The sequence below is a fragment of the Setaria italica genome, chromosome IX (genome assembly GCF_000263155.2).
Source record: "Setaria italica strain Yugu1 chromosome IX, Setaria_italica_v2.0, whole genome shotgun sequence".
Taxonomy (NCBI): domain Eukaryota; kingdom Viridiplantae; phylum Streptophyta; class Magnoliopsida; order Poales; family Poaceae; genus Setaria; species Setaria italica.
This window is the reverse complement of record NC_028458.1, coordinates 13,883,155-13,901,819: the sequence shown is the minus strand read 5'-3', so window position 1 is coordinate 13,901,819 and position 18,665 is coordinate 13,883,155. Positions and strand designations below refer to the sequence as shown.

Here is an 18,665-nt window from a genome sequence, read left to right as displayed (position 1 = left end):
AAACATGAAAAACCTCAGCATGCATAATTATAAATCCTATGTTCAAACATGTCTCTGTATAGATGTTCCAGGTTGGCGACAGAATCTCACCGCAACTGTGAAGCAACAAGCTCTATTTCCGTAGGAGTCGGGAAACACACTACGCAAAAAATAATTAATGCTGACACATTAATTTTTGATTGCTGGTGCGTCTAATCGCTACCCGCCAGCACAAAAGGTCCTGGGATTGGCGTGTTAAAGTCCGCCAGTACAGATACATGTGTGATGGCGAGTGCACAAGCGTCCACCAGCACAAATAATTATTTGTGCTTGCGGGCGCTTATGCCACCCGTCATCACAAATGCTTTTTCAATTTTGTGAACCAAATTCTAAAAATATCTAGATTTTGATCCGAAAGTTGATACAAAAGTTTCAACATGTTTTAAGAAGAAAATCGGACTATACATTGTTAACAAATGGTTACATTACTTATAATGTTTCATAGGACTCAACTCAAACCCTCCAACTTGTGAACTAACTTGCCAAAAAAATCATCCTATATATCTCAATATAATTTGTACATATATTAGACTACATATATACATTATTTTGTAGGAGTTTCAATAATTTTGATCACATTCACTTGGTTTTAAAAAATTAAAAGGAAAATAAAAAATTTAGAAGGATTTTTGCTGGCGGGTGCACATAATTGTTGCCCGCCAGTGCAAATTGCGTAAACGTGGTGCGGGAAACAAAATTTCGCATCGCGAGAGAGGGAAACACACTGCCTTCTCCTTTTTATCCGCATGCTCTCACTCTCTCCTATCCTCACCTCTTTTCTCCTCTCTCTCTCCTCCTTATCCTCATTCCTCCCAAGGAGTGCGGACGGCGGGAGCGACGGCGAGCGACCGGTGCGGGCGCGCAGGCCGTGGCCAAGCGGTTACTGGTGCGGACCACGGTGAGTGGCAAGCGGCGGGGACAAGAGCGACGGTCGGCGACGGGCGCGGGCACGACGAGTGGTGAGGACGGGAGCGGCGGTCGGCGACGGGCGGCGAGCGTTTTTTTTTATTTTCACAAAAATATCTGTGCTGTCAGGTGATGTAACCACCCGCCAGCAAAAAAGTCTCTGTGCTAGCGGGTGGCTAACGTTGCCCGCCAACACAGAGCGGTCTGTGCTGGCGGGCAAGCACCCGCCAGCACTGACGCCATTTGTGCTGGCTCAATGTTGGTGGCGGGTGCTCAGCTCGCCAGCACAAATCTTTTGTAGCACAGTGACACTCCTTGATTTCCCAATCAGTCAAACTAATGAGTGCACGTAATAGTTTTCTACAGGTTGGTTTCAGTACTCCGCCTTAGGTCAGATTGTCTGGTCATAACTCATAAGCTAGATTCAGAATGGTAGGAGTAGCTTCCAATGAGCAAGTTAATACGGCTTCGGCCAACGAGAAGCCTAGGCGTCTAGGCATGCGAGTATGTGACCGCCAACCCTCTTTAGAGACTAGAAGGTTTTGTTCTATTTCTACTGGCTCGGTTGTTGAACTGAGCACATGGGTGGCCGATCCATTTGAATTTAGCTGCCATTCTGATTAGACAAACGCAGCAATCCATGACACCTTCGGTTACTGTTCCTTCGTTTCTGATTAACTCTTATCAGCCTCTCCGTTCTTCAAAAGTTGCTGAGCTTCTGTACGTACCACCGTGACATGATCGCCGCACTAATGGACTTGACTCGGTTCGTCTAGGGTCACACAATGCCGCGCATAATCATGTCACAAAAACATCATCGTAGGCTACTCCCCCAGTACAGACGTACGATTAGCACCAAAAAATCTCTCGCTCTGTTCTTAATTGGTCGGCAGAGCTCCTGACCCCGTTTCACGGAAAATTAAAGAAACCTCTCGTTGCCACCTCAGCGTGGGAGTGAGGAATACCAACCGCAATCTCTCGGGGACCGACCAAGACCAGAGTTTCAGCCACAAGAACATCTGAAGATTCCAACATCAGTCCACAGTGCCCCTGAAGCTAAGCAGCAAGTTTCTGTAATCGCCTCACGAACCGAGGAACACCCCCAACCGCTCTTGTCACCATCTCCCCAGCTCTTAGCTACGCAGCAGCAAGCCAGCAACGAGCACACACCGAGGCCTACACCTACACGCTGCTGCTTACTCGCACACACACGGGCAGTGCCACGCAGCACAAACGGCCCCCTGCCCCCTACCTGCTCGTGGTTTCTTTTGATGCGAACGCCGAACGCGGCGCCGCTGCCTGCTGCCTGCAAAAGGAGGCAAGGCAGCCGAGGCCTGACGGCCGCCCGGCCTGAGGCTGGGAGCGAAGGAGACAGTGGCCTGTCACCTGTGAGGGTGTCCTCGGAATCGGCAGGCAGGCGCTGGCCGGTAGCGCCGCGTCTCGGCGCGCAGCGCCGCAGGGGGAGGCAGGACGCGACGGTTTTGGTGCGCTTGGGGCCTTGGCGCGTCGGGGTCGTGGTCGGGTTGCGGCGGGAAGGAGCAGCAGCCCAGCACCACGAGAGCGTTCGCTCTCGTGGTCTCGTCGGCGCTGGCGCACCGGCGCACGGGCCAAGCATGGCAATCTGTGTCACGTAACTGCTGCCCCCTGGGCCGTTGCGCTCGTCCGATACGTCCCCACTCGCTTCGCTGGAACTGAAAGGAGCGGGGTTCAGGTTGTCCCAGGTGGATGTGAGGATTATTCGTCGTGAGTTCCTGTGCTGTCTCTGCAGCCTGCGCGCGCGGCAGTCGACGTCGCCACATCGGTGAGGGGGTGGCGGCTTTTGTTTTTGTCACGCGCTGCGTGCCTGCGTCGAGCAGTAGCCCGGTTCAGAGCCCTCCTGACGCCGCAGCCTGAAAAGGACCCGACGGCGTGTACAGCTCCTGCTTTCTGGAGGCGGTAGAGAACAAAACAAAGCTGCACGGGTAATGGCCAAGAACCTCGCTGGCCGCTATGCCCCAGAAACTGTAGAGATTTCATGCGTACTGCTGCAGCCGGGCTGCATCTATCGGGTGCCAGATCGAGCTTATTCCGTTTTTCTTTCCAGGAACAGGGAGAGCTTCTTACTCCACGCATCGGCGACAGATGGGGAGGTTTCATGTTTTCCGAACCGCCACTCGTCAGCCCTTGACCCGTCGGATCAGAGATGGAGTTAGGCACGACTCGTATGATCCGTCACCTAAACACCCACCGGCCTACCATTCCCGGCCGACTAGCCTCCAATCTCCCGGCGCAAAACACCAACGACCTCGCCGGATCACCATGGATAAGCTCGTTCAGCACACAACAAACCCCTCGCCACTGTCGCTGCCGACCGGCCTGCCGCGCTCTGACCGGCGACCAAGCCGCACCTAACACTCCTCCCGTCCCATCGTCCAGGCGCCCCCCGATGGCCCGATCGGTTAGGCGACTCGTACAACCTGCTACAACCAATCCCTGCCGTATCTGGAGCGACCAGCCGTGCGAGACAGGGGCGAGAGAACCGGGCCAGGGCCACCGGCTCCCGCCGGCCTCTTCTGGCGCGGGGCGGCGCGCGCGTGCGCGCGCGCGCCGAGACGCCGGCCGGCGATGGCTGGCGAGCAGGGGGGCGTCGCCGGGGAAGCTGGGAATATTGCGGTGCCGCACGTAGAAGCAGCTACTAGCTACCAACCGAAACACCGGTCACCTACTACACATGCTGCCGCGCTCGTCGGCTGCTGGGTCCGCCCGTGCCGGCCGGCCCCGGCCTGGTCTGGTCCCTCGCGCGGCAGCGGCAGCAGGGGCAGCCGCGCGGCCCCGCCTCGTTGGCGTCGTTTTTGTCCGTTGCGCTGCGCGGGCCTGCGCGCACGTACGCGCTTGGCAGCGGCGGGCTCGATCGTCGGCTCGTCCTCGGTCCGGTGCCCTTTCAAAATTTGACCGCGATGATCGTTTAGCGGCGCGTGATGCCTGGTGTTTCTCTGTTCTAAAGTAACAGGAGATCGTGCTTTTTTTTGGTGCTTTGGACGAATGGACGTGTATGCGTCCGGGTAGGGAACAAGACTGGAGTTAGTGGGAGAAGGTGCTGTGAGTTGATGGAATTTTTTGTGCAGTACAACCTGAGATGTTTGGATTTTGTATGGGATGAATGCAACTCTGACCAGTGACCAAGGTCTGCTAAATGGGCAATGACGGTTCTTCAAAAAGTGTAAATGTGTTGCTCCCATCGTAATCGTATGAGATACAAGCCACCAAGTTATGGGAACATACACTGAGCAAGTGAGCATCCAATAGTAGAGCACTAGAGCTGCAACTTTTTTTAAGATAGCAAACGTAATCCAAAGAGAAAAGGATGAAGCAGAAACTGACACAAAAGCGGCCGAGGAACTCATCGAGAGCCCAGGAACGGCCCCCTTGCCATCGGAAGCGGCCCATTTATCTTACTTAAGACCCAGGCACCAAGCCCGCAAATCCCCGCATACTGCTAAGAAGCCCCCAAAAGGGGAGGAGCCTTCCGGACGTGCGGCCCAGGGGGGTCACGAAACCCCCACAGCCCACACAAGTCACGTGTACATTTTCCTCTCAAAAAGGGGGAAAAAACCGTGTACGCTTCGCTCAACGCTTCTTCCCGTTTGCTTTGCTTGCCTTGCATCGAAAGCTCCAAACGCAAGCCCCCTTCCATTCTCATCCATCCCAGTGATCCCACCACCGGACACAACAGCAAGCAGCGAAACGGAAGCGCCGGCAATGGGGTCCGGCTCCGCCCGCGTCGCGACCGCTGCGGCGCGCCTCTTCGCTGCCACCGCCGCCTTCCTCCTCATGCTCGCGCGAGGCGGCGAGTCCGTCAGTTTCTGGCTCCCGCCGCCGTCCGCCGGGGGAGGGGGACAGGGCTTCCTCGGCGGCGCGGACCGTTACCTGACGCGGGACGAGCGGTGGATGGACCAAACCCTCGACCACTTCAACCCCACGGTATCCACTGCGAATCGATGCGTTCTCTCCGAATTTATGTTGAAGGTCGTTTTACGGGACTTGGGGGGACTATTGGGATCGTACGAAGGTCTCTCCTATCTGGGACTGTAGGCCGGTAGCAGAGCACCGTACCAGTACGAGAACGTTCCAAATTAGGGAACCTTCAGAGAATTTCTGCTGGCACATCACAGTGTACAGCTTTGATTTTTTTTTTCAAATTGAAATGCTAAAACCTTCCTAGATTTTGTGAATCATCTTGAATGCCTTCGATTATACCATTTTTTCTTGCTCACGTGCACGTCATGCCACCTTAGAATTAGAGTTTAGAACAACCAATGGATCTTCCTTTCCTTGTACGTGATGATGTATTAATCGATAAGTGTTGGGATAAGATGCACAATCTTATCTATTTCATGCTTTTTCTTAAAGCATTATGTGGGTTCTCTGATCTGTGAAATTTGTGAGTAGAGATGTACTTGCTATACGAATTGAATTTTAGTCCACCTTTTTACCTATCACATTTTTATCCAATGAAGCATTAATTACTGGGAGACTCTTGTCTGCTGCAAAGCACGTGGTTATTTTGCAATTCCCTGTTTCTCAGCTGATTCAGTTTCGAGTCACAATGTTTCATGTTGTGAAGCTTTGATTGTAACCTGGTATTGCTATCTCAGCAGTATTTTACCCAGAAGAAAACACGGATGTTGTTTGTTGTATCCATGGAATGGACCAGGGATTTATATGCTTTTTTATGTGCAGGACCATCGGCAATTCAAGCAGCGTTACTATGAATTTCTTGACTACTACCGAGCTCCAAATGGGCCGATCTTCCTAAATATCTGTGGAGAAGCCTCGTGCAATGGGATAAGCAATGACTACTTAGCTGTGAGTTTGATGAGTATACAATCACACCTCTTTGAGTTAAATGACTAGACATTCTATATTTGCATACTCTATACATGATTTGTAATTTACTCTAGGCTTAGCTGTGAGCTGTAATTTATTATCCAGCTGTTAGATAACATACATGTGGATGGATTGTGTAATTAGGTGATGGCAAAGAAATTTGGTGCTGCACTGGTTTCTCCTGAGCATCGATACTATGGAAAGAGTTCTCCTTTTGACAGTTTGACAACAGAAAATCTACGGTTCTTGTCATCAAAGCAGGCTTTATTTGATCTTGCTGTTTTCCGCCAATATTATCAGGTCTGCATATGTGGTTATATTACCTGTCAATGTCCAAATGTGTGCACCCACTTGTTCTGAGCTTTTATTTCTGCCATGTGAAGGAAACCTTAAATGCCAAGTATAATCGTTCTGGGGCAGACAGTTCTTGGTTTGTTTTTGGAGGGTCATATGCTGGAGCACTCAGTGCTTGGTTCAGATTGAAGTTTCCTCACTTGACATGTGGAAGTCTTGCAAGCTCAGGAGTTGTTCTTGCTGTTTACAACTTTACTGATTTCGACAAACAGGTTAGTGAAGGAGCAGGCTGTGATTTGTGCATTAAAAGTTAACACTTTGATTTGCACCTAAAGTTCTACTTCCGTATATGATTTACATCTATGTAGATTGGGGAGTCTGCTGGTCCTGAATGCAAGGAAGCACTTCAAGAAGTAACAAGACTTGTTGATGGGCAGCTTCAGTCTGGCCGCAACTCAGTTAAGCAGTTGTTTGGAGCAGCAAAGGTAATCCATTTATGATATGTGTATTGCTTCAGCTTTGACAACTTTTCAATCCTGTCTCGTTCGCAACTATTAGTTTTTTTTCCTTTTTAATTTTCATGTATGCTCTCTCCGAATAAACTTACATATTATGTTGATGGTTTGGTATGCTTGAAGAGGACAATGCTAATTTGAAAGGTACATGGTTGTGGTGCTGAATCGAGCCTGCATTTTTCAATATATATAGCAATATCTCCTTCACTTATTTTCTTCTTTAGACATCATATCACATAATGGGTTAGTCTGAACACTTCCAAGCTGCTGTTATTAGCTACCCGTTTAGAAGTCCATAGAAGAATTGCATGCTCATAAGACTACGGAGACATCTCTTTTTGTGATGTGTCCAACTTATCTATCCTACCTAAGCCTATTTCTTATTTAAAGTTTGAATGTTTCATATATGCATCTAGAACACATGCTTAAACTTCTAGATGTGCTGCCAAGACTGCTTGTAGGTTATTTTGTGATTGTTGACTTAGCTCCTTGGATTTGTTATATAAGATTCATGCATTTGTTTTGCTTACTTGCAGTTAGAAAATGATGGTGACTTCCTCTACTTACTGGCAGATGCTGCTGCTATTGCGGTATGCTCCGTGTACATCTATTTTTGACCTTATGGTTTGTTGAAAGCAATTGCAGTAATGAGAGCTGATGTCATTTGCAGTTTCAATATGGTAATCCTGATGTCTTGTGCTCCCCGCTAGTTGAAGCAAAGAAGAACGGGACAGACTTGGTGGTAAGTACTAAGTAGTACCATTATTTGAAAACAGGGTTGTGAAGGGTAACAGTTTTCAAGAATCAAAATCTGGTGACTAAGTTGCTGATTTTTCCCTTTTCGAAAAGTGTTTGTTGTTAGCAAGCACATGATAATTCCTTGTAGGCCTTGATTCTTATTTCAGTCGTGCTAGCAAACTTTCTCGTAATCTAATAACTGTTATCATGCAGGAAACATTCGCTAGTTACGTGAAAGATTATTACATTGGAAAATTTAAGGCATCAGTGGCATCGTATGATCAACAGTATTTGAAGAACACAACTCCTCCTGCTGCTGAATCCTGTAATGATAACGCCGATATTTACTGTTACCAAATACTATCATGCTTTAAGAGTTTTGAATGGAACTGTGTGCGTGGCTATTGTTAATGTTATCTGAACATTATTTAATTTGAATTGACCATGCGTTTGACTATTGGTTTTCTTTAGCCTCTAGACTGTGGTGGTACCAAGTTTGCAGTGAGGTTGCATTTTTCCAGGTGGCACCAAAAAATGATAGTGTCCGCTCCCAAAAGATTGACACAAGGTTAGTAGATATACTTTGCTCAGTCACACCTTTTGTCTCTACCAAGTGTCCTTTTACTTATCTACTGTTAAGCTGCACCATCACATCAGTTGAAAGTTCTCTGTTTTTTTTTTTGAAAATTTGTCAGTCTAGCAACTAGGATCTTGTGTCTTCTTTTTAATGTGATTGCATTTCTAGACTTTGTATTCATTTGCACCCTTTCCGTTGCCTTGTTTCTAGGTACCATTTGGACTTGTGCAGAAATGTTTTTGGGGAAGGAGTCTACCCTGATGTCTTCATGACAAACTTATACTATGGAGGCACAAAAATTGCAGGTATGGCCTATAAGTTATTGGTTCAGTTCTTGAGTTATTAGCTTGTGTCATTTTGCTTTGCTTGATCTTGTAATTTGAGCTATCTCTCGCTTTGGAAAAGGTGAATAATGGGGATTTACCATGACTTCTTCTTTTGAGGTTTACACCACCTATTTATTTTTACGAGATAGTACTATCATTGTGTCATTAACACATCAGTATTGTGAGGTCAGGATCAGTGGGCATTCATAAAGGAACAACTAAAGAGCTGAGTAGCCTCACACTCCATTATCTCCAGTGCTAATAGCCCCTATTTTTGCCACACTAGAAACTTTCCGATAGTAATAACTAACAATCTCTAAATTGATATTGTGAATATCCAATTGTGTGCAATGGTCTGGGCACAATTATTCAGATATATGGTTTGACTTCCACAGTAGTGTATCTGCTGTTCAAAGGTTCACGTATTTGAAATTAATAAACCACATGCCTGCAGGTTCTAAAATTGTTTTTGCAAATGGCTCTCAAGACCCATGGCGCCATGCTTCTAAGCAGAAATCATCAGAAGAATGTGAGTATTTTTAGTTCTATATGTCATTTTGTCACCATTTTCCTGTTTCATATATATACACTATTCTTATCCAGTATATTCTGATGCTACTAGTATGCTTATGAAAGTTTTGCTGTGCCTGCAGTGCCATCATACTTAATTGAGTGCAAGAACTGCGGACATTGCAGTGATCTCTCTGGATGCCCTCAAGCTCCTTCAAATATTGAAGGTAGACTCATCATCCAACTTTTATTGAAACTATGCTTGAGCATAGTAGGGTTTTTGTTTATTACAATTTCTGCTTTCATTTGTGCCATCCAAGGATTAACTTAGTTTCAGTTCCATAGCTTGTTTATAAAATGCATGTGACCCCTAAATTTGAGCCTTTTGTATTCTATGCCCACCAGGTGATTCATCCAAGTGTTCATCTCCAGAAGCTCTGAACAAAGTAAGAAAACAGATTGTCGATCAGATTGATCTGTGGTTATCGGAATGTCAAGAGCGAGGTTAGTTTGGTCTATGTGGGTGTTCTGCCACTGAACTATTGTGGTTCTGAATTGTCCTTGATAGTTTCTATCTAATGGCTCTAACATTTCCTCTGGGCCTTTGCATTATCAAAAGGACCGTGGTGGCTAGCTGCAGCACCTCCAATTCAATCCTTCAGTTTTGGCCTAAAACATTGTTGCTCTATCTGCATTTTCAGGACATGACAAGGGGCCATTGCTGGGAAGCAGATGGAACCTCGCTACTATTTGATAAATCTGTGCGAGCTATAGGCATAGGGTTGCAAGGCCAAGGCAAATATGATCTGGTTGGGCTTTTGCTGTACTGCAGACTGCAGTATACCGTTTGCGTAAACAATAGACTGATGAATGATCCGCTGGTGGCAAATAAATAAAACAGGTGGCTCTCGGCATCTTGGGATATGCCTGCAGAGTTCAGACGTGAGAGATGCCCACCTTTTGGGCTCGGATGCGTTGATCTGTACTGACGTTACCAGGATACATGTAGGCTCTGTTTGCTTCAACTTATCAGTCACCGAACAGTGTTTTTCTCTCATAATAAATCAGCCGTTTCAGCTTTTCAGCCGGCTTATAAGCATACTGACAAGTTCGTTAATACAATATACTATATGCATCTGGCGCATACCCTTCTTGGACGTAGCTTTCTGATGAAATCTGGAAACCTGTAAGCCAAGGTGATGGTCTGATGGAGTGACCTCTTAATCTTATTATGCAAGTGCCACGATCATTCTGTTAGAGGATGTGATTCCTTGCTAAGTTATCCGTGACATCAGAGTTTCATGAAAGAACAAGTGTTCGTTGTGACGCCGGAAGGCACGAACAAAGATCCGGTAGTGATGAACAAGAGCAGGTACGGTGCCTCGGCAGTCGGCATGGACGCCGAAAGCTGACACTTCTCGTGAGAAAAAAAAAAGAAGAAAACTCCACTAGACAGAATCAATGGTTTTTTTACGACTATCCGGTGCCGCCGATTAGGCCACTCTGCTCGCTCGCGCAGTTCGAGCCAGCGTGCCACCTGCGCCATCGTCAGGCCGCGCTGTCCCCCGTGGCCGTAACCACCACCTGAACGGAAGGGAATTTTCAGTTTCAGCCGGAGAATCGGGAGGCGATGATGGGGTCTCGCGCTCGCCTCGTCTCCCTCCTCCTAGCCTTCCTCCTCGCGCGCGCCGCCGAGGCCGGCGGCGGCAGCGGCAGCAGGTACCTGACCAAGGACGAGCGGTGGATGAACCAGCGCCTCGACCACTTCTCGCCCACTGTGAGTCAACTCCCTCTCCGTTCTCCAGCTCCCAGCCGTGGGGTTACGAAACAGTCCCGGGAACGATCCCCGCCGTCGCTCATGCCGGCCGCGGCTCGCAGGACCACCGGCGGTTCAAGCAGCGATACTTCGAGTTCCTGGACTACCACCGCGCCCCCGGCGGCCCGATTTTCCTCCGCATCTGCGGCGAGTCCGCCTGCGGCGGCATCCCCAACGACTACCTGGCCGTGAGTCGCATCGCGCTCGCGCACTCTCGCACTGCCACTGCCACACACACAGACACAGCACGTGCTGAACGATTGCGCTTGGGTTCGTATGTTTGTCTGCTCAGGTGCTCGCCAAGAAGTTCGGCGCGGCGGTGGTGACGCCGGAGCACCGGTACTACGGCAAGAGCTCCCCGTTCAAGCGGCTCACTACCGAGAACCTGAGGTTCCTGTCGTCGAAGCAGGCCCTGTTCGACCTCGCCGTCTTCCGCCAGTACTACCAGGTTGCGTTGACACTGTGTTTGCTGAATTCTGTACTTCGGACATTCAGTAAGTACTGTTCCTTGTCCTGAACCATGTGTCATTCTCCCTGTTCTCCCGTAGGAATCCTTGAATGCTAGGTACAACCGCACGGGATTTGATAATCCTTGGTTCGTCATCGGGGTCTCCTACTCCGGCGCTCTCAGCGCCTGGTTCAGGCTCAAGTTCCCCCACCTGACATGTGGGAGCCTTGCGAGCTCAGGGGTGGTACGGGCGGTGTACAATTACACTGCCTTTGACAAGCAGGTTAGTACCTGGTAGTACGGGCATAGATGGAGTCGGCACATACTAATTCTATCTGGTCTATGTACTTTTACCTAGTTTCAGGTTTCCGTATGAATATATGATCATCTTTATGTAGGTTGGAGAGTCGGCTGGGCCTGAGTGCAAAGCTGTCCTTCAGGAAATAACGAAACTTGTTGATGAACAGCTCCGGACGGACAGCCGCTCGGTGAAGGCTCTGTTTTCAGCACAGGCGGTAAACTGACTCTGCTTAACAAGTTGATGCCAATTTAACGTACTTCAACTTCCTGATGCTATATTTGTACCCTGTATGCAGTTGAAAAATGATGGTGACTTCCTCTTCTTCTTGGCAGATGCGGCAGCGACGACGGTACGTGTAATGTATATTTCTTTTATATTGCTGCTATTAAAATATCTTTTGTGGTATGTGAGAAATAATGCTATTCTGCAGTTCCAGTATGGGGATCCAGACTCCGTGTGCTCTCCACTAATAAATGCAAAGAAGAGCAGGAAAAACTTGGTGGTACATGTACCTCTCCTTCTGTAATCATAACTTAGATTTTTTGCACAATCCTGCTGGAAGACAGGAGGAGAGATCAAGAAATAACTCTACATATTTTCTATTTTAACTTTCATTACTAGTTCAATGCCCCCAAGAGCACCACTAGAAAAATAAGTGAATAGGACAATATGAAAAGTAAAGTACTTCAATCTATGAAGAGGGGAAAAACATTTTTTTACCATTTAAGTAAAAATTCTTCAGGCAACTCATCGATGGATGACCAAATGCATGACTTTTGTCTATTGTTTCGTCACTTTTTGAAGCTTCTTTTTTGATCTTCCTCGTACTTGTTTTGCAGGAAGCATATGCTCAGTTTGTGAAAGATTATTACATCAAAGAAATGGAGACACCACCATCTTCATATGATCAGGAATATTTGAAGGACACAACTCCCAATGATTCCAGTAATGATGATCTACTCTCTCTGTCCCAAAAAGAGTGCTCTTTTATATTTGTCCAAAATCAAACTATCTTAAATTTGACCAAGTATAAAAAGAAGTACCAATATTTATGATACCAAATAAGTATAATTGGATTCATCATGAAATATATTTACTTTTTTTCTTTCACAAAAGTTAGAAAGTGTGGACACATCTGAGAGCTCAGAGTGAAATATTCTGACATCTCCTATTTGTTGTTCGAATCTACATAGCTGCAAGCCTGCAAGTACTTGTTCACATTACAATTTCTTTTAGGTTCTAGGCTCTGGTGGTTCCAAGTTTGCAGTGAGGTTGCCTTTTTTCAAATCGCACCCAAAACGGATAGCGTTCGTTCTGCAAGGATCGATACGAGGTAATAATTGCTACTTTTGTTCTTCTACGTGTTTTGATTTATCTAACAAAGTTTTGGGTACCTCTCTATGAACATGTTCTGATTACTCAGAATCATGTTTACAATGACTTCAACATTTCATGTCTGGGTCACATATACTGGATTGGAGTAGCATGAGCATACAGATTGCTCTGTACTTTTCCGTATTAGTCATCTGCTAATGCACTAGTACTGCATAAGTCCATATTTTCCTTGTATGTTGACAACCAAGCATGTTCATGTATAACATTCATGCTTCTTTCACTTTCTGTACCTTCAGGTACCATTTGGACCTATGCAGAAATGTTTTTGGGGAAGGCGTTTATCCTGATGTGTTCATGACAAACTTGTATTACGGAGGCACAAGAATCGCTGGTATGTCTCTCTAGATACTAGTTTTGATTCTGTTGAATGTTTCTGGTGTGACCGCATTTGTGCTCTTTCAATTTTTCAACACTGTGCAGCTTCTAAAATTGTGCTTACAAACGGCTCCCAAGATCCATGGCGTCATGCCTCCAAGCAGAAATCGTCAAAAGGCAGTGAGTCCCCCAAAATTCTATATGATGTTCCTTGTTCTGTGTCCATTAGCCATAAAAATCTGGACTATTTATTTCACTCTCTGTAGTTTCTTTTAGATAATGGACTTTTTGTACTAATAGATGTCCCACAACACGTGCAGTGCCGTCGTACCTAATGAAATGCAGCAATTGCGGACATGGCACTGATTTGAGGGGTTGTCCTCAAAGCCCTTTCAGGATTGAAGGTAGATTGAAATAATTAGCGTCCCATAAAGTTTGCTACGCTTGCAGTACAATATAGGAGTAGTGACCTTGATGGCCAGGAAAATCCAATAACCTACTTTCTTTGCCTACTCCTACCGCGCTATAGTAATCTAGTGTTGGCAGGGTAGTTTATACGAAAATTTTATGATTAATTAACCTCTTGATGTATCACCAATTCAGATGAGAATCCTCACTTGTCATGCACTGATCAGGGGACTCCTCAAACTGCTCATCTCCCGCAGCAGTCAATGCAGTAAGGGAGCAGATCGCCAAGCACATGGACCTGTGGTTATCGCAATGCCAAAAACCATCCGCGTCAGGGTATGGATTTCTAGCTACATTCTAGAGGGGGCGCAGTCCATCTCATTCCTACTTGGCAACTTCTGAGTTCTGATCCGCTATCCTTTACTGACGCAGGGTGTGACGACGGTTTACAGTTACAGTAGCTATTCCGTTGGGGAAAAGAGGGGAGCGGAGGTTTGCAGATCCTGGAGGAATCTCGTGTTGCAATACATAGCTATTCTGGAGTCTTGACTACGGCTATGTGCATTTCCAGATGCGCAGCTTCTACGTCATAAGATGCATATGGACGATATTCGGATGCAGAAACGGGGTAGGAGTAGGACGAACTACTTTGGACAAGTTGTCAGATCAGAGAACCTCTTCCACACCGAAGCGGAGATAAAGAAGGCAGGACAGACTATTACAAAGATTCATCTTTTTTTTTTCCAAACACGCCGTGAAGCCTCCTTATCCGGAGTAGATGAATCTGCCTTATGGAGTAGATATAATTACCAAGCCCTGCTGCGGATCTGATAACGAAATCTCCTTATCCGGATCCAAACAGTAGTCGAAGTCCTCGATCGAATCCGAGTCGGATTTGGATATGTACAAGGAAGCTCGGTAGACGGTGCCGCGTTGCGAAGTCCGAACGGGAACGGGAACCAACTTGTGTTGTAGACCGATTCGCACGATAGCTCGAGCACCAACTCGTGGGAACCAGTTCGACTGATGGGAGAGGTCGAGTTGTACTCGGACTTGCCCCTAGAATCTCGGACTCGGAAGAGGTCAAAAATTTCGTTGAATTTTTCAACAAAAATCCTCCAAAGCTTGGCGATGGAGATCGATGCCGTACTGCTTCTCCTTCGGGGCCGACGCGATGTGGCGGTGGAAGTTTCCGGCGCCACGCAGACCTAGGAGCTGAAGATGAACGTTGCGCCTTCTTCGAACGCGATGGTGGGCTTAATGATAACTGGAGCCATCGAGTTCGCCAGTGGATCTTTAGCGTGATCCTCTACATGGCATGCCAGCTATCGGTGTTTAGATCCGGCAACCTACCGAGGGGGTACCCGAGGTAGTGTTTTGTGCGTGGGGCTCGTCGAAGACCAGGAACTCAAAGGTGAACTCGAACACACGATTTAAACAGGTTCGGGCCGCTTATGTCGTGTAATATCATATGTCTTATGTGTTGGTTGGATTGTATTGATTGATGAGATGTTTGGAGGGGTCCTTGCCTCGTCGTTGGGGGTAGGGTTATAGGTCGGTTGTTGTACAAGAGTACTAGTCGGATATGACCAGAGAGTCCTATTCTAATTGTTACGAGTAGTTTGCTAGTCCTTGACTAGTTCTTGTCCGCCACGTAGACCACATTGTCCTGCACCGTAGTCTCAATGTCTGATACATCTTAGTGTACAATCCTGTATTGTAGGAATGTCCAAACCTCCCGATGGACCCATAGATGTATGGCCGACAATATGTTGTTGCCGCGTCATAAAGTTAGGCGAGTTTGACTAAAGTTGGACGCCATAAATATGGCAATATCCTTTTCCACCTCACTAGTCTCATGTGAAGGTGGTTTCGAATAGCCGTGGCGAGTTCTCCAACCATTCATAAATAAATTGATGCCTAAATTCAAATATATTTGGAAAATTACGACATATCCTGTTACCGTTAGGGTGTGATGGGATGGTTGCAACGCTCGCATAAGGGCGTGATTGTGGTTGAAGCAACCTAGCCTGGCTCGCATAAATGAATAAAGCCTGGCTGCCTGCATGCAAATGCAACGTATTTGGTTGCGTGCATGCATAGTTCCTGGCTACTTAGAGTGATTGGTTGGCCAACTAGTTGCACGCGCAGTATTCAGTGCATACGCGAGACACACCGTGCTAGCTAGGCTCGCGAGAAACAGAATTGATTTTCGTTTCCGCGTAGCTAGGCCAGAAGGGGCATTTTGCGTCCACGGAGTCAAGTCCAACTTGCCATCCAGGTGACCAAACAGCTCGAAGTTGCATCCCGCATGCCTGGCTGTAAGATCATGGTCCAACTCGCCATCCAGGTGACCAAACAGCTCGCCGTTGCATCCTGCAGCCCTAGCTAAACCATATTCGAGCAACCAATCACTCCCTAAATAAACCAGACCCCTCTTGACCAGGCTGACTGCATGCAACTGGAGCGTATTTGGTTGTGCACATGCATAGATCTTATCTGCTCAGAGCTGGTGATTGATTAGCCAACTAGTTGCATGCACCTAGAGTATTTCAGTCATACGCATGCTAGCGAGACGCACCGCACCAGCCATGCTCACAAGAAAAGGAAATGATTTTTGTTTCCGCGGAGGCAAGCTGGAAGGGTCATTTTGCATCCACGGTCCAGGTCCAACTCACCGTCCAGCTGACCAAATAGCTCAATGTTGCATCCCACAAGCCTGGCTAAACCATATTTGGGCAACCAATCACTCCCTTAATGAACAAGGCCTCTCCTAACTAGGTTGACTGCATGCAAGTGGAGCGTATTTGGTTGCGTACATGCATAGATCCTGGCTGCTCAGAGTTAGTGATTGGATGGCCAGCTAGTTGCACGCACATCGAGTATTCCAGTCATATGCATGCTAGCGAGACGCACCGTGCCGACCATGCTCATGAGAAACGGAATTGATTTTTGTTTCCACGGAGCTAGGTCGGAAGGAGCATTTTACATCCACGGATCTAGGTCCAACTCACCGTCCAGGTGACCAAACAGCTTGACACTGCATCCTGCAGGCCTGGTTCGAACCATATTCGGGCAACCAAGCACTCCCTAAATGAACTAGACCTCTCCTAACCAGGCTAACTGCATGCAAGTGGAGCGTATTTGGTTGCGCGCATGTATAGATCTGGGTTGCTCAGAGCTAGTGATTGGTTGACCAGCTAGTTGCATGCACCTAGAGTATTTCGGTCACACGCATGCTACCGAGATTCACCGCACCAGTCAGGCTCGTGAGAAACGGAAATGATTTTTGTTTCCGCGGAGCCAGGCTAGAAGGGTCATTTTGCATCCACGGTCCAGGTCCTACTCACCATCCAGGTGACCAAATAGCTCGATGTTGCATCCTGCAGGCCTGGTTCAACCATATTCAGGCAACCAATCACTTCCTAAATGAACTAGACCCCTCCTGACCAGGCTAACTGCATGCAAGTAGAGCATATTTGGTTGCGTGCATGTATAGATCTTGGTTGCGCAGAGCTAGTGATAGGTTGGCCAGCTAGTTGCATGCACCTAGAGTATTTCAGTCATACGCATGCTAGCGAGACGCACCGCACTAGCTAGGCTCATGAGAAACGGAAATGATTTTTGTTTCCGCAGAGCTAGGCTGGAAGGGTAATTTTGCATCTACGGTCCAGGTCCAACTCACCATCCAAGTGACCAAATAGCTCCATGTTGCATCTTGCAGGCCTGGCTAAACCATATTCGGGCAATCAATCACTCCCTTAATGAACGAGGCCTCTCCTAACCAGGCTGACTGCATGCAAGTGGAGCGTATTTGGTTGAGCACATGCATAGATCCTGGCTGCTCAGAGCTAGTGATTGGTTGGCCTGGTTGGCCAGCTAGTTGCACGCACATAAAGTATTCCAGTCATATGCATGCTAGCGAGACGCACTGCGCTAGCCAGGTTCACGAGAAACAGAATTGATTTTTGTTTCCACGGAGCCAGGTCGGAAGGAGCATTTTACATCCACGGATCCAGGTCCAACTCACCATCCAGGTGACCAAACAGCTTGACACTGCATCCCGCAGGCCTGGTTTGAACCATATTCGAGCAACCAATTACTCCCTAAATGAACGTGCAAGTGGAGCGTATTTAGTTGCATGAATGCATCGATCTTGGCTGCTCAGAGCTAATGATTGGTTGGCTAGCTAGTTGTACGCATCTAGAGTATTTCAGTCATACGCATGCTAGGGAGACGCACTACACCAGCTAGGCTCACGAGAAATGAAAATGATTTTTGTTTCCGCTAAGCCAGGCCGGAAAGATCATTTTGCATCCACGGTCCAGGTCCAACTCACCGTCCAGGTAATCAAACAGCTCGATGTTGCATCCCGCAGGCCTGGCTAAACCATATTCGAGCAACCAATCACTCCCTTAATGAACGAGACCTCTTCTAACTCAGCTGACTGCATGCAAGTGGAGCGTATTTGGTTGCGTGCATGCATAGATCCTGGCTGCTCAGAGCTAGCACTACTAGAAAAAGTGGATCTACTACCAGTTGGGAACCCCCTTCCAGTACCGGTTGGTCAACCGGTACTGGCCAATCAGTACTAGAGGGGGTTCTCTAGTACCAGTTGAAATAACCGGTACTCGAGGGTGTTAAAAACTAAAAAAATTTGAATCCCCCGCTAGCTCCGCCCCCACCTTGCCACCCCTCCCCGTCGCTGGCCCCCTCCACCGCCGCCGCCAGCCCTCCCCCACTGCCGAACCCTCCTCCTCCCTCCTCCTCCTCAACCCCGCCACCCCCGCTGCCGGCCCCCTCCGCCGGCGGCTTCCTCCTCCTCCACCGCCCCATCCTCCTCTTCCACCCCGCCATCCTCCTCTGGATACATCGCGCCATCCTCCTCCTCCACCGCCCTCTCCACCGGATGCACCCCGCCGCCGGCCCTCCGCCGCTCCTCCACCTCCTGCGCCGCTGCCATCTTGCCCCTCCTCCACCTCCTCCGCCGCGCCCGCCGTCATCGCCCCACCGTGCCCGCCCCGAAGGCCGCCGCTGCCACGCCTCGCCCCGCTGACGCTCCTCGTCTCAGGCACGAGGTGAGGGACGAGCGGAGGGGGGAGGAGAGGGGAGGCCGGGGAGGGAGGGAGGGGGCTAGTGGTGGAGAGGGAGAGGGAGAGAGGAAGATGAGAGAGTGAGGGAGAGAGGAGAAGAGCTGAGAGAGGAAGGAAT

At 48.2% G+C, this 18,665-nt stretch overlaps 2 protein-coding genes across 2 annotated transcripts; both read left to right on the top strand.

Moving 5' to 3' along the window:
* The first annotated feature begins 4,546 nt into the window (after positions 1-4,546).
* Positions 4,547-9,872, top strand: LOC101772010 (probable serine protease EDA2). The gene is made up of 14 exons (XM_004982574.3): positions 4,547-4,905; positions 5,665-5,790; positions 5,956-6,111; positions 6,195-6,377; positions 6,474-6,590; positions 7,157-7,210; positions 7,291-7,362; positions 7,572-7,683; positions 7,830-7,926; positions 8,146-8,240; positions 8,716-8,790; positions 8,915-8,998; positions 9,177-9,275; positions 9,473-9,872. The coding sequence occupies exons 1-14, from the start codon at positions 4,684-4,686 to the stop codon at positions 9,523-9,525; spliced, it is 1,545 nt and encodes a 514-aa protein (XP_004982631.1). The 5' UTR covers positions 4,547-4,683; the 3' UTR covers positions 9,526-9,872.
* A 295-nt stretch (positions 9,873-10,167) lies between these two features.
* Positions 10,168-14,333, top strand: LOC101771609 (probable serine protease EDA2). The gene is made up of 14 exons (XM_004982573.4): positions 10,168-10,548; positions 10,650-10,775; positions 10,880-11,035; positions 11,136-11,318; positions 11,434-11,550; positions 11,632-11,685; positions 11,767-11,838; positions 12,176-12,281; positions 12,573-12,669; positions 12,968-13,062; positions 13,152-13,226; positions 13,367-13,450; positions 13,682-13,790; positions 13,887-14,333. Exons 1-14 carry the CDS (start codon positions 10,402-10,404, stop codon positions 13,891-13,893), a joined length of 1,428 nt encoding a protein of 475 aa, XP_004982630.1. The 5' UTR covers positions 10,168-10,401; the 3' UTR covers positions 13,894-14,333.
* Positions 14,334-18,665: the final 4,332 nt, after the last annotated feature.

Coding starts and splice junctions, on each gene's coding strand:
- LOC101772010 (XM_004982574.3), top strand. CDS start 4,684: ATGGGGTCCGGCTCCGCCCGCGTCGCGACCGCTGCGGCGCGCCTCTTC. Junction 4,906..5,664: donor TCGACCACTTCAACCCCACG/GTATCCACTGCG, acceptor TTTTATGTGCAG/GACCATCGGCAATTCAAGCA. Junction 8,241..8,715: donor TGGAGGCACAAAAATTGCAG/GTATGGCCTATA, acceptor ACATGCCTGCAG/GTTCTAAAATTGTTTTTGCA.
- LOC101771609 (XM_004982573.4), top strand. CDS start 10,402: ATGATGGGGTCTCGCGCTCGCCTCGTCTCCCTCCTCCTAGCCTTCCTC. Junction 13,063..13,151: donor CGGAGGCACAAGAATCGCTG/GTATGTCTCTCT, acceptor AACACTGTGCAG/CTTCTAAAATTGTGCTTACA. Junction 13,227..13,366: donor GCAGAAATCGTCAAAAGGCA/GTGAGTCCCCCA, acceptor CAACACGTGCAG/TGCCGTCGTACCTAATGAAA.